General features: G+C 37.8%; 1 protein-coding gene across 1 annotated transcript in view; it reads left to right on the forward strand.

Annotated features, from left to right (window-relative positions):
* The window catches only part of UBR5 (ubiquitin protein ligase E3 component n-recognin 5), a 104622-nt gene that overhangs the window by 87440 nt on the left and 4314 nt on the right, over positions 1-12868 (forward strand). Inside the window, exons 49-56 of the mRNA XM_011931405.1 lie at positions 576-720; positions 1679-1809; positions 3808-3868; positions 5516-5694; positions 6221-6305; positions 8672-8827; positions 9490-9603; positions 11631-11775. Coding sequence (XP_011786795.1) covers positions 576-720; positions 1679-1809; positions 3808-3868; positions 5516-5694; positions 6221-6305; positions 8672-8827; positions 9490-9603; positions 11631-11775 — 1016 coding nt within the window. The remainder of the gene's footprint in view (positions 1-575; positions 721-1678; positions 1810-3807; positions 3869-5515; positions 5695-6220; positions 6306-8671; positions 8828-9489; positions 9604-11630; positions 11776-12868) is intronic.

The following is a 12868-nucleotide window of genomic DNA, read 5'->3' on the forward strand; positions in this document are numbered from 1 at the left end:
CAGGAGTTCAAGACCAGCCTGACCAACATGGTGAAACCCTGTCTCTACTAAAAACACAAAATTAGCCGGGTGTGGTGGTGCATGCCTGTAATCCCAGCTACTTGGGAGGCTAAGGCAGGAGAATTCTTTGAGCCTGGGAGGCAGAGGTTGCCGTGAGCTGAGATCGTGCCATTGCCTTGCATTCCAGCCTGGGAAACAAAAGCAAAACGCTGTCTCCAAAAAAAAATAATAATAATAATAATTTTGGCAGATTGTGCTATTTAAAATCTTTGAAGTTTTCTCTTATTAGGATGGATTGCATTTTACTTTTGACTAAAATTTCCAGAATTGTGTATGGACTGTTGATATCTGGTATGTTAAGGTCCTACTCCCTTATAATAAAATTTTTAAATTAAGTAACAAAATCTAGATAATCTTTATTTCCTAACCATCATCTGTTTTGGCATTCTGCCACCTTGGTACCATAACTGAACAACCTGTATGCTCTAGTTTTCTGACTTTTTTACTAGTTGTGCTAATATTTTTACTTGTTAGTCAAAGGAAATGAAGTCATAATAGTTTTCCTTCTCTTACAGAGACTTTAGAAGACAGCTTTCCATCGACACTAGGCCCTTTAGGCCAGCCTCTGAAGGGAATCCTAGTGATGATCCCGATCCTTTGCCAGCACATCGGCAGGCACTTGGAGAGAGACTTTATCCTCGTGTACAAGCAATGCAACCAGTGTGTACTGTGTGCTTAGTTACCTCTTAACTGGCTGTGTTATTTTTTTGCTTTTGAATTAAAGGTGGTGTTTAAAAAAAATTGTCAGCTACTGGCAAAACCACATGGTTGAGGACTCTTTTTAGGTCTGCAGTAAGAAGGAAGCTCAGGAGGGAATAAGGCAGTGTTTACTGAAGGGTAACTGTATAGCTTGAATTTATTTTTTCCTCCACCCACCTTATGTTGGGACACTGTCTCCATTCTACCTTCCTTGCATACTAAGGAATTTGCTGTGCATTATATTTATTTGTATCTTTATTTGAACAAATTATTACTACTTTTGGAGCAGATTGTCTGTTAGCAAACTGTAGTTGGAACACATTAATGTTGATTAGTATAGCAGGAAGAATTTTATTTTGAATGTTCTATCAAGAGTTTTTCTTTATATGATACGAAATACACAAATTAGTTATGTTTTTTGTCTTTATGCATAACTGTATGTACACATTTTATAGTGAAGGAATAACAGAAAACTATTATTTCTTCTAGTAAGTCCTCAGCCTTAAACATAGGTATCTTTTTCTTTACCCTATCCCCTTCTTTTTTTTTTTTTTTTACCCTAAGTAAAAGATATTTCTGACTCTCTGATGAAGAAAAAAAAAATACGGAAGTTGAGTATATGTATGTTTAACTCAGAGATATAAAAAAACCTAAAAAGAAAACTTGTCATACAAATATTATAAGTAGCCTTAACAAGATGTGGTAGTGCAAGGACTGTTTATTCCCTGCCAGATTTTTCTGATTGATCTTCCAGTTTCATAAAAGATCTTCCAGTTTCATAAAAGACCTGGTTCTGAAATTTTTGTATTTGTTACCCAAGTTTCTTGTTTTATTATTAATTTTTTAAATAAAAGATTGTAGATGTAATTAGACGAGGTTTTAGAGAGTATTCAAGTTAACATTTGTTCGTCATTTACAGGCATTTGCAAGTAAAATCACTGGCATGCTGTTGGAATTATCCCCAGCTCAACTGCTTCTCCTACTAGCAAGTGAAGATTCTCTGAGAGCAAGAGTGGATGAGGCCATGGAACTCATTATTGCACATGGACGGTAATGTGTACAATTGGGAAGGCATTTCAGTTTAAACATCAGCTACTTATTTTCAGTATGTGGGTGCCATCATATCTTAAAAATTATGTCATAAAGTATAAGACTTTAAATGCATTTTTTTAATGTATTTTTCAATACTTTAAATGCATTTTTTTTTAATGTATTTTTCAGTGACAGCTTAAATTCCATAGTGAGACAGCTTAGTTCTTCTCATGTATTAGAAAGGTAGGGTTTTAATAGTTACCTAGGTTATTTAGAAATTACTTGAAAGAAAGTAGATCTCAAATTCACTTATCAGAATACCCTCCTGGCAAAGGCCACACCTGTGTTCTTGCCATAACCATGAAATTTCTTTTAGGCTTCCTGATTTATCTTAAAAATTCATGCAGGTTTTTGCTTTCTGTTCTGTAAAGTATGAATTTAATATAAAATCTAAAAAATATCTAACAGATTACATACCCCTTTTTCCAAGGTGACAAGTAAAAGTGACTTAGGAAGATAAGGTCAGGTGTGGTGGCTCGCACCTGTAATCCCAGCACTTTGGAAGGTCAAGGCGGACAGATCACCTGAGGTCAGGAGTTCAAGACCAGCCTGGCCAACATGGCGAAACCCTGTCTCTACTAAAAAAAAAATTTTAAATGTCTGGGCATGATGGCTTATGCCTGTAATCCCAGCACTTTGGGAGGCTGAAGCGGGTGGATCACGAGGTCAGGAGTTCGAGACCAGCCTGACTAACATGGTGAAACCCCATCTCTGAAAAATACAAAAATTAGCCGGGCATGATGGCAGGCGTAATCCCAGCTACTCGGGAGGCTGAGGCAAGAGAATGGCTTGAACCCAGGAGGCGGAGGTTGCAGTAAGCCAAGACCATGCCATTGCACTCCAGCCTAGGCAACAGAGCGAGACTGTGTCTCAAAAAATAAATAAAATAAGTAAATAAATAAGCTGGGTGTGGTGGTGAGCGCCTGTAATGCCAGCTACTTGGGAGGCTGAGGCAGGGAGAATTGCTTAAACCCGGGAGATGGAGGTTGCAGTGAGCTGAGATTGGGCCACTGTACTCCAGCCTGTATGATAGAGTGAGACTCTGTCTCAAAAAAAAAAAAAAAGATAGGTCACATTTATGCTGTAGTTTCCATCCTGGGGCTACTCTGATATCCATTTTGAAGCCCTGAAGTGTTTATTATTTTAGGTGAAAATTTGTATTTTTTTCTTCCTAATCATGATTTTGAGTTAGGAATTTAGATTAGATACAGTCCTAGAGATGTATAAGCTGGTAGGCTGGGCACTAGAGCTAAACAGCCACTTCCAGAGCCTTTTAATGGTCCAAGCCAAAGACTGTTGAGAGAACTGTATTTTCTTCGCTGATGCTCCTGCTTTTCTTCTCTGGATTTTATGTACTGTTTGTTTATTCCTCTGCCCTGTCTCTGGAGCTACAGCACACTGGTATAGCTTAGTCCATTATAGAAAAATCAAGAACAGTGTACATTTTTGGTAAAACGATTTTTGTGAATATATATTAAGAGTTGCATATTTAGTCATGTTTTCTGTTGAATGCAACCAATATACAACAATATTGACAGCTTTCACCTGGCTTTCTGGAGTAAACCGTGAATTTATTAGTGTTCTAGAATCATTAAATTCACTAGAGAATTTGATTCCTATTGGATTGCTTTCTGAACATTTTTCTGTTCTTCTACAGTGCTCCCTCTGAGCATTGTAGAAGTGTTCCAGCACCCCTATGAAGACCACATTCATTTTGTCAGGTAGCCTTTAGTCCATTATCTTGAATCATACATGTAGGGTCTAGTGATACACTTTTTTAAAGATTTGTATTACCAACTTCTTTGCTCATACTGCATGAGTACTAGCGGGTGCATTGGATATTTATTGACTCCAAAACTTGAATGTATTTTTTAAGTAAGTCCTTTTATATTTAAATTATACACTAAATTCTAGAAGTCTCTGTTATCTGGAATGTGAAAGACTTTTTGTTTTTAGGGAAAATGGAGCTGATAGTATCCTGGATCTTGGATTAGTAGACTCCTCAGAAAAGGTACAGGTAAGGAACATTTTATTCATGTGATGATAATCACAGAATTTAAATTATAAGGAAATTTAAATAAAGGGGATGAAAGCAGGATTTCTGAAGAAACTGTCTTTATAAATAAAATGAATGTTTACAGTAGAGAGACAGAAGCAAAGGTAAATAGATCGGTATTATGCATAGAATCAAATAATAAGGTTGGCTTAATTACGGCTCAGTGTAGCTTCCAATTTGAACCTAACTAGGTTGATTGCCTGCTAAATTCATATTGATTTACTAAGACTCAGAGTTTTCACAACTACTTCGCAATGTCCAGGACACACTCTAAAATTACTCAGCATACAAAGAACCAGGAAAGACTGGACCCACCTCTCAGGAAAAGAACCAATAGATGGCAACCACAAGATGACCCACTTGTTGGAATTATCAAAGACTATCCCATGTTCTGCAAGATAATGGTGAACACTAGTGAATGGAAAGATAGAGGTTCTCAGCAGACACATAGGAACTTCAAAAGAGAACAAAGGGAAATTTTTATAATTAAATGTGCAATATTGGAAAGAAAAAAATTCACAGGATGGGTCAATAACTGAATGAAGGTGTTGGAGGAAAGTGTCAGTCAGCTTGAAGATAGATGGAAATTACCGTTTCCGAAGAACAGACAGAGAAAATACTTAAAACAAAAGGATAGTTTCAGGGAGACCTGTGGGACAGCTTCAAAAGATCTAACATATATGTCACTGAAATACTCAGGGGAAGAGAAGAAATTGCTATAGAAAAAATATTTGAAGAAATAAGTCATGGCTGGACACTTCCTAAATTTGTTAAAAGACATAGATTTCCAGATTCAAGAGTCAGTGAACTCAACAGAAGAAACTGAAAGAAAACTACGTCCTGGCCGGGCGCGGTGGCTCAAGCCTGTAATCCCAGCACTTTGGGAGGCCGAGACGGGCGGATCACGAGGTCAGGAGATCGAGACCATCCTGGCTAACACGGTGAAACCCCGTCTCTACTAAAAAATACAAAAAAATTAGCCAGGCGAGGTGGCGGTCGCCTGTAGTCCCAGCTACTCGGGAGGCTGAGGCAGGAGAATGGCATGAACCCGGGAGGCGGAGCTTGCAGTGAGCTGAGATCTGGCCACAGCATTCCAGCCTGGGCAGCAGAGCGAGACTCTGTCTCAAAAAAAAAAAAGAAAACTACGTCCAGATACATTATAATCAAACTTCTGTAAAATAAAGAAATATTCTTGAAAGCAGCCAAAGAATGGTTCTTTACCTATAGGGAAACAGTGATTTGAAAGACAGTGGATTTCTCACTTTTGGAAGCCAAAAGTCCAGAAATTCAGCAAAGTGATGACAGAATTCTGTATCCAGTGAAAAGAATTTTCAGGCAATAAAGTGAAAGAAGCTTACCCAGGTTTCATTAAATGACTGTATTTTAACCACAGAGATGTTAAAGACCTAATAATACACCAGCTTTGTGTGTCACATTCCGAAAGGGCAAATTAAAAGTTGATTTACCTTTAATATTGTTATACACATATGTTTAAATATTTATGTTGCTCTTCCTACCTGACTTCATTTGAATGATTTCAGAGAACCATTTCTTATGTTTTGTTTTTTCAATGACTCTTGGGGCTCACTCTCTGATATTCTTTGTTAGCAGGAAAACCGAAAGCGTCATGGCTCTAGTCGAAGTGTAGTAGATATGGACTTAGATGATACAGACGATGGTGATGACAATGCCCCTCTGTTTTACCAACCTGGGAAAAGAGGATTTTATACTCCAAGGCCTGGCAAGAACACAGAAGCAAGGTTGAATTGTTTCAGAAACATTGGCAGGTAAAAGAACTTTAATCTTGGGTTTGAATTTTTTTAAACATTTCAATTTATGAGATTTTGTAAAGTATATTTGTTTTAAAATGTATGTAGGCTGGGTGTGGTTGCTCACGCCTGTAATCTTAGCACTTTGGGAGACTGAGCCGGGAGGATCACTTGAGCCCAGGAGTTGGAGACCTGGCTGGGCAACATGGCCGAACCCTGTCTTTACTAAAAATTAAAAAAAAAAAAAAAATTAGCGGGCACGGTGCTGCATTCCTGTAGTCCCAGCTACTTGGGAGGCTGGGGTAGGAGGATCACCTGACTGTGCCACTGCACTTCAGCCTGGGTGGCAGAGTGAGACCCTGTCTCAAAAAACATTCTCAGGCTGGTGTTCCTGTTGTTGTTGTTGTTTTTTTTTTGAAAAAGTGTATGTGCTGTACTTTATGCTGAATAGAAAGGAGGCTGTAGAGAATTTCTCAAAATATGTGTGGGGGGATATATGTATTCTAGAATTATTTAAATCTTATTTCTCTGTCTTTGTTTTTAGGATTCTTGGACTATGTCTGTTACAGAATGAACTATGTCCTATCACGTTGAATAGACATGTAATTAAAGTATTGCTTGGTAGAAAAGTAAGTGATTTTGATGAACTTAATTGTATTCACAATTGCAGAAATTTTCTTTTATAAAATAATCAAATGCTAGCATACTGTTTATAGCATTAATTAACTATTAAATCTTAAAGCATTACAGCCATTATAAGTAACTTTAAAACATTTAATTATACAATTATGGTCAACAAAAATAAAATTAATAATAAATTAATGACAGAAAAAGACTATGGGGAGATGGCATAGCAGAGTGGATAACACAGGCGGGGCTGGGGGTCTGACAGACCTACGTCCTGTTGCCAACAAATATGCTGACATTTCTGCCATGTTTCCCCATTTATAAATTGGTAAGAAACACAACATCATAAGTACCTGGCACATAGTAAGTGCTCAGTAAATTGTATCCACTATTATTAGTTGTACCAGGTGGTAGAGAAGGTAGTAGTATTGAAAAGAGCCTTCCAGGCCAGGCACAGTGGCTCATGCCTGACACCTGTAATCCCAACACTTTGGGAGGCCAGGGCAGAAGCATCTCTTAAGCCCAGGAGTTTGAGACCAGCCTGGATAGCATAAGAGACTCTGACTCAACCAAAAATGTAAGAAGTTAACTGAGTTTGGTGGCATGCACTTGTGCTCCCAGCTATACTTGGGAGACTGAGGTAGGAGGATCTGCTTGAACCCAGGAGTTTGAGGCTTCAGTGAGGCATGATAGCACCACTGCACTCCAGCCTGGGTGACAGAGCGAGACCCTGTCTCAAAAAATAAAAATAAAATAAAATAAAAATAGAGCATTCTAACTTCAAAAATACATCTAAGAAGTACAACACAGCATGCTCAATATTGATCTCTGGATGATGGAATTAGCTTATCTTCTTTATGCCTTTTGATGGTTTGATAGCCTGCACTTCCCTTTATGATGGCAGGGGGAAAAGAAAAACCATTTGCTTTAAAATTAATATACAATGCTAATTATGCAGCTTTTGATTTAAAACAAAACCACCCACGTTCCTAAAAATACTTTAGAGAAATTACTTGACACAAAATAAATGGAATAGATTAAGTCCTTTTTTTTTTTTTTTTTTTTTTGACGGTCTCTGTCACCCAGGCTGGACTGCAGTGGCACAATCTCTGCTCACTGCAGCCTCCACCCCCCAGGTTTAAGTGATTCTCATGCGTTAGCCTCCCGAGTAGCTGGGATTGAGTAAGTTCTTATTGTCGTTGATAGGTTCTTGGAAACTGCAACTCTAATTGAAATGCAACCAGTTTTTTCTTATCAACATTATAATGAAATAATGTTATTTGAGAACCTGCTGTTTGTCATTTCAAAGTTGCAGCCAAGAACCTATCAAGGCTTTAATTAATTAATTTTTTTGAGATAGAGTCCCGCCCCGTTGCCCATGCTGGAGTGCAGTGTTGTGACCTCGGCTCACTGTAAACCTCCACCTCCCAGGTTCAAGCGATTCTCCTGTATCAGCCTCCCAAGTAGCTGGGACTGTAGGCGCACACAACCACGCCTGGCTAATTTTTGTATTTTTAGTAGAGATGGAGTTTCACCATGTTGGCCAGTCTGTTCTCAAACTCCTGATCTCAAGTGATTCCCCCACCTCGGCCTCCCAAAGTGCTGGGATTGTAGGTGTGAGTCACCATCCAGCCAGTGGCTTTGAGGACTTACGTTAGTTTTTTTCCAGAGGTACATGTCACACATCTGATAAATAAGCATGTTAATGCTGTAGTCTCCTAATAATTCTCTTTAATCAGACCTGATGAATAATTTTCTATTAGTACATGAATATCATATGATTTTTTCTTTTTAACTCTGACCCTATTAAATTCTTAAAGTGTTCCAGCTAAAATGTCCTTATTTAAAGAACTAGACTCAAAGCTTGGCAACATAAAATTGTTGATACATTGAGTCTTCAGCAGGGTTTAGGAAACAGCTAATCAAATAGATCCAAGTTTAACCCAATAAAGTGACCTTGGGGCAAGTCACTAAATTTCCTTGAGTGTCAGATTTATCATCTGAATTTAATAATCTATATTTTATGTTACTATCAAGAATAAGATGTATATTAAGTTCAGAGCCAGCTGCTCCCCATAATTGGTGTTTAATAAGTAGTGCAAAGTTTTGCAGTTTTAGAACTTTAAAACTATTATGCTTTTAGCTTTATATTTTTTCAAAATATAACCCTTCTTATGCTTTGAAAAGCAAATATTGTCAGAGCCAAATATTTATTAAACTTACCTCTTTAAACAGTTATATACCAAGTGGGAAATTATTCTGTATCAGTATATCTTCAAATTAGATAAAATTCTTTATCAGATTTTAATTAACTAATTGAATGAAGCTGTTTCTTTCATAACTGAGTTTCGTATGATTACTTTTTTAGGTCAATTGGCATGATTTTGCTTTTTTTGACCCTGTAATGTATGAGAGTTTGCGGCAACTAATCCTCGCCTCTCAGAGTTCAGATGCTGATGCTGTTTTCTCAGCAATGGATTTGGCATTTGCAATTGACCTATGTAAAGAAGAAGGTGGAGGACAGGTAAAGCAAATATGCACTTTTCTGATTCTGGCAAGAGATTTGGTTCATCTACTGTGCTTGTCTTATGTATAGACAGTTTAGTTAGGGACTGAAAGAGAAGAACATGTGTGAACACATAGGAGAAATGGATACTGTAGGTGTTAAAGATGGATCAAGAGTTAGTGAGACAGACTGAGGTAGAAGGGCTTGTACCTTTTTTTTTTTTTTTTTTTTTTTTTTTGAGATGGAGCCTTGCTCTGTCACCAGGCTGGAGTGCAGTGGCACCATCTCAGTTCACTGCAACCTCTGACTCCCTGGTTCAAGCGATTCTTCTGCCTCAGCCTCCCCAGTAGCTGGGATTACAGGCATGTGCCACCATGCCCACCTAATTTTTGTATTTTTAGTAGAGATGGGGTTTCACCATGTTGACCAGGATGGTCTTGATCTCCTGACCTTGTGATCCACCCACCTCGGCCTCCGAAAGTGTTGGGATTACAGTCGTGAGCCACTGCGCCCAGCGGCTTGTACTTTTTTATGGCCTAAAATGTTTCCATCTCTTAGATTCTGGTCAAATAAAGAACTGTGTTTATATTTAAAAATTTTAGGAACTAGTTTTATAAACAGTTAATGTTTTACTGCTTTGACAAAATTGCCTTTAAATAGCACTGGTAAATTTTTCACAGGTCGAACTCATTCCTAATGGTGTAAATATACCAGTCACTCCACAGAATGTATATGAGTATGTGCGGAAATATGCAGAACACAGAATGTTGGTAGTTGCAGAACAGCCCTTACACGTAAGTGTATCTAGAAAGTGTTGTGTGATCCAGTGAGGCCATTTGTGTCTTCATGTGTGGTAACCTAGCTAAGTATATTCAGTTTATTTATAAAAGGCCAAAGTTTTTAAACCAAAATATTTTATTTACAATGTAAATTACACCTAATTTTAAGAATTCAGACCAAGTACTCATTTTCTTTTTGATAACACTATTGGAAAAACCACGCCATCGTGAGACAGTAGCTTTGGCAAACAAAAGTGTGGAAAAGGTGCTTATGGTACCAGAACGACTATTGTAGGGTCCTGCTGTTTTAGTGGTAGAGTTACTGAGACAAGACTGAGAGGAACAAAGGCTTTTTTACCAAAATGTTTCCATCGCTTACATTCTGGTCAGATAAAGAATTGTCTTTATATTTTAAAATGTATGTGTAAAATAATATACCTTAGTCCTTTGTCCTACTGTGTTAGTGGTAGGACCCTAAACCAATCCTTTCGATACCACAAACACCTTTAGTTTTATTACCAAAGCTAATTTGGGTAACCTGCTAAAAGAACTCACAGGACTCAGAAGCAGTTGTACTTAACAGTTACGGTTTATTGTAGCAAAAGAACCCACAGCAAGATCAGTAGGGGAAAAAAGAAACATTAGGCCGAGTCTTGAGGAATCCAGGTGCAGGGTTTCAAAATTCTCTCTCAAGCAGGGGGATGAGTTATTGCAAAGAACACAGTTCTTCCACCAGTGAAATGTATCAACATGTATACATTGTTTGTGCTTAGGGAAGCCCACTTTGGAGTCAGAGCTCAGTGTTTTTATTGGAGGCTAGTTCCATTGGCATTTTCTGTCTGCACAACCAGCCATGATTACTGAAATTCCAGAATCCCTGAAGAAAGCACACATTCATCTTGAACTGCATTGTTTGCACAAATAGTCCAGGCAGTCTGATATAGCATGGTTCATTGCTCCAGACATTCAAAACAGCCTTGTCAGCTAGTAATGTTGGAATATTGCAAAAGCCAAGTTCTCAGACATCAGCCAACGCCAGCTGTACAGTCAGGCCCTTCTAAAGAGTAGCATCAATCCTACTACGTTAATTCTTTCCCCATCCAGGGTTAAATTTTTTTTTTTTTTTTTTTTTTGAGACAGAGTCTCGCTCTGTCACCAGGCTAGAGTACAGTGGCCCAACCTTGGCTCGGTGCACCCTCTGCCTCCTGGGTTCAAGTTATTCTCCTGTCTCAGCCTCCTGAGTAGCTGGGACTATAGGTGTGCACCACCACGCCCAGCTGATTTTTGTGTTTTTAGTAGAGACGGGGTTTCACCATGTTGGCCAGGATGGTCTTGATCTCGTGATCCGCCCATCTCGGCCTCCCAAAGTGTTGGGATTACAGGCATGAACCACCGCACCCAGCCTGTAAAATGTTTATATAGCTTTATGACTGGTGGTGTTCAGTGTTTCTGATCCCTGTGCTGCAATTGTGCAGGCTTTGGAGTCATACTGTTAGAGTTCAAATCATGGCTCTACCACCCTCTAGCTGTATGGTGTTACCAAATTAAGTTTTTTGTGCCTTGTATCCCTCCTCTGCAAAATGAGGGTAAGATTAAATTGAATTAGGTAAGGTACTAAGACAATTCCTGGCACATGATAATTTCTCAGTAAACATCTAGCTTTTGAGTTTGTATCTGGGAGGTTTGTTGTCAATGTATCTTTCCTGAGATGCTGACAGGATACCACTTTTAAGACTGAAGCTATTCTTGATGACTAGCCTGTTTGTTATTAACATAACTTTTAAAATTGTTAAACCACTGGTATATAACACTACTACTTCACTTTTGAACCTATATAGCTTATTCACTGTGCCTTCCCTCCCCACTTCCTGCCTTTCTCTCTTTTGAATCTTAATAAGAAATACAGGACTGAATTTTTTTTGCTTTCTGGTTTAAAATGGGAACATTCTTAGAGAAGGCTGCTAAAATTAGATCTTGTGCTTTAATAATATAAATAAATGTTACATGGAAAATGAAGTATTATTGTTTCTGAAATTCTCTAGGCAATGAGGAAAGGTCTCCTTGATGTGCTTCCAAAAAATTCATTAGAAGATTTAACGGCAGAAGATTTTAGGCTTTTGGTAAATGGCTGCGGTGAAGTCAACGTGCAAATGCTGATCAGTTTTACCTCTTTCAATGATGAATCAGGTAGGACATTTTAAAAAAGTTTAAAGAATGAACTATATAGATAGGTCAGTCAGCATTTTCTGAGTTTGAAGTTCTTAGATCTATTTATAGGGTTTGGGAAATTGCTTGTATTACTCAAGCATTAAAACAATTTTTTACATTATTTTTAAAGGTATGTTTGAAGTAAATAGTATTTTGATGGCTTAGCATTAGGTTATTCTTAACTCTTTTACTGCTTAATTTTTCTAGGTTTCAAAAAATATGAATACAAACAAAAATTTTTCATGGTGAGCAACTGTGTAAAAAAGGATTCGTATATACTGATTAAGAAAAAGTAATCCATGTGACAACTCTGGGCTTTTCTGATTCATGTTGCTTAAACTCCCTAATGAAAGAATTTGTGTGATGATTGCTTTATAGAGCTGAACCCAAATCGCACTTCTAAAAACACAGTAGCACACAAACACTTCCTAGATTCTAGGAATCTAGGAAGAATAAGGAGTGGTAGTGATAATCCTCTTGAAAGAAAAACCTTTGTCTCCATGTTTGATTTGCTGCAATTCTTTCTTTTGAAAGTCCTATGGTCTAGGAATAGGCTTTTTAGCTGTGACTGTACATTAGAAGCTCCAAGAAGTTCTCTGGGAAAGGATTATACCTATATTCCAAGATTATTATGTACACAAAGGTACTGATTTTTTCCCCTTTATTTTTCCTATTTTGTAAGCAACTTCAGCCAAATTATAAATTGTAATAGTTTTTGTGCTACCTTGTAATACAGTTTTTAATACTAATAAGAATTTGTCTCATTTACAAACCAAAAATTTAGGAAGGAAGACAGAGTATCGAAAGAAACTGCCTAAGATCTTGCCACTCCAAGTATGATCCTCGGATCAGCAGCATTGGCATCATCTGAAAGCATTTTAGACAGGCAGAATCTCTGGTCTCCCCTCTCTGCATTCCCCACCCAGTGAAACAATGAGAATCTGCATTTCTTGAGATCATGAGAATAATGACATACAGATGAGATTAAAGTCATGCAAATACCAAGTTTAAGGCTAGTGGTTCATTTGTCTTGTTTTGGTCATATTGAGTCAGGATTGACTAATGAACTGTA

Source organism: Colobus angolensis, unplaced genomic scaffold (genome assembly GCF_000951035.1).
Source record: "Colobus angolensis palliatus isolate OR3802 unplaced genomic scaffold, Cang.pa_1.0 Scaffold121, whole genome shotgun sequence".
Lineage (NCBI taxonomy): Eukaryota > Metazoa > Chordata > Mammalia > Primates > Cercopithecidae > Colobus > Colobus angolensis.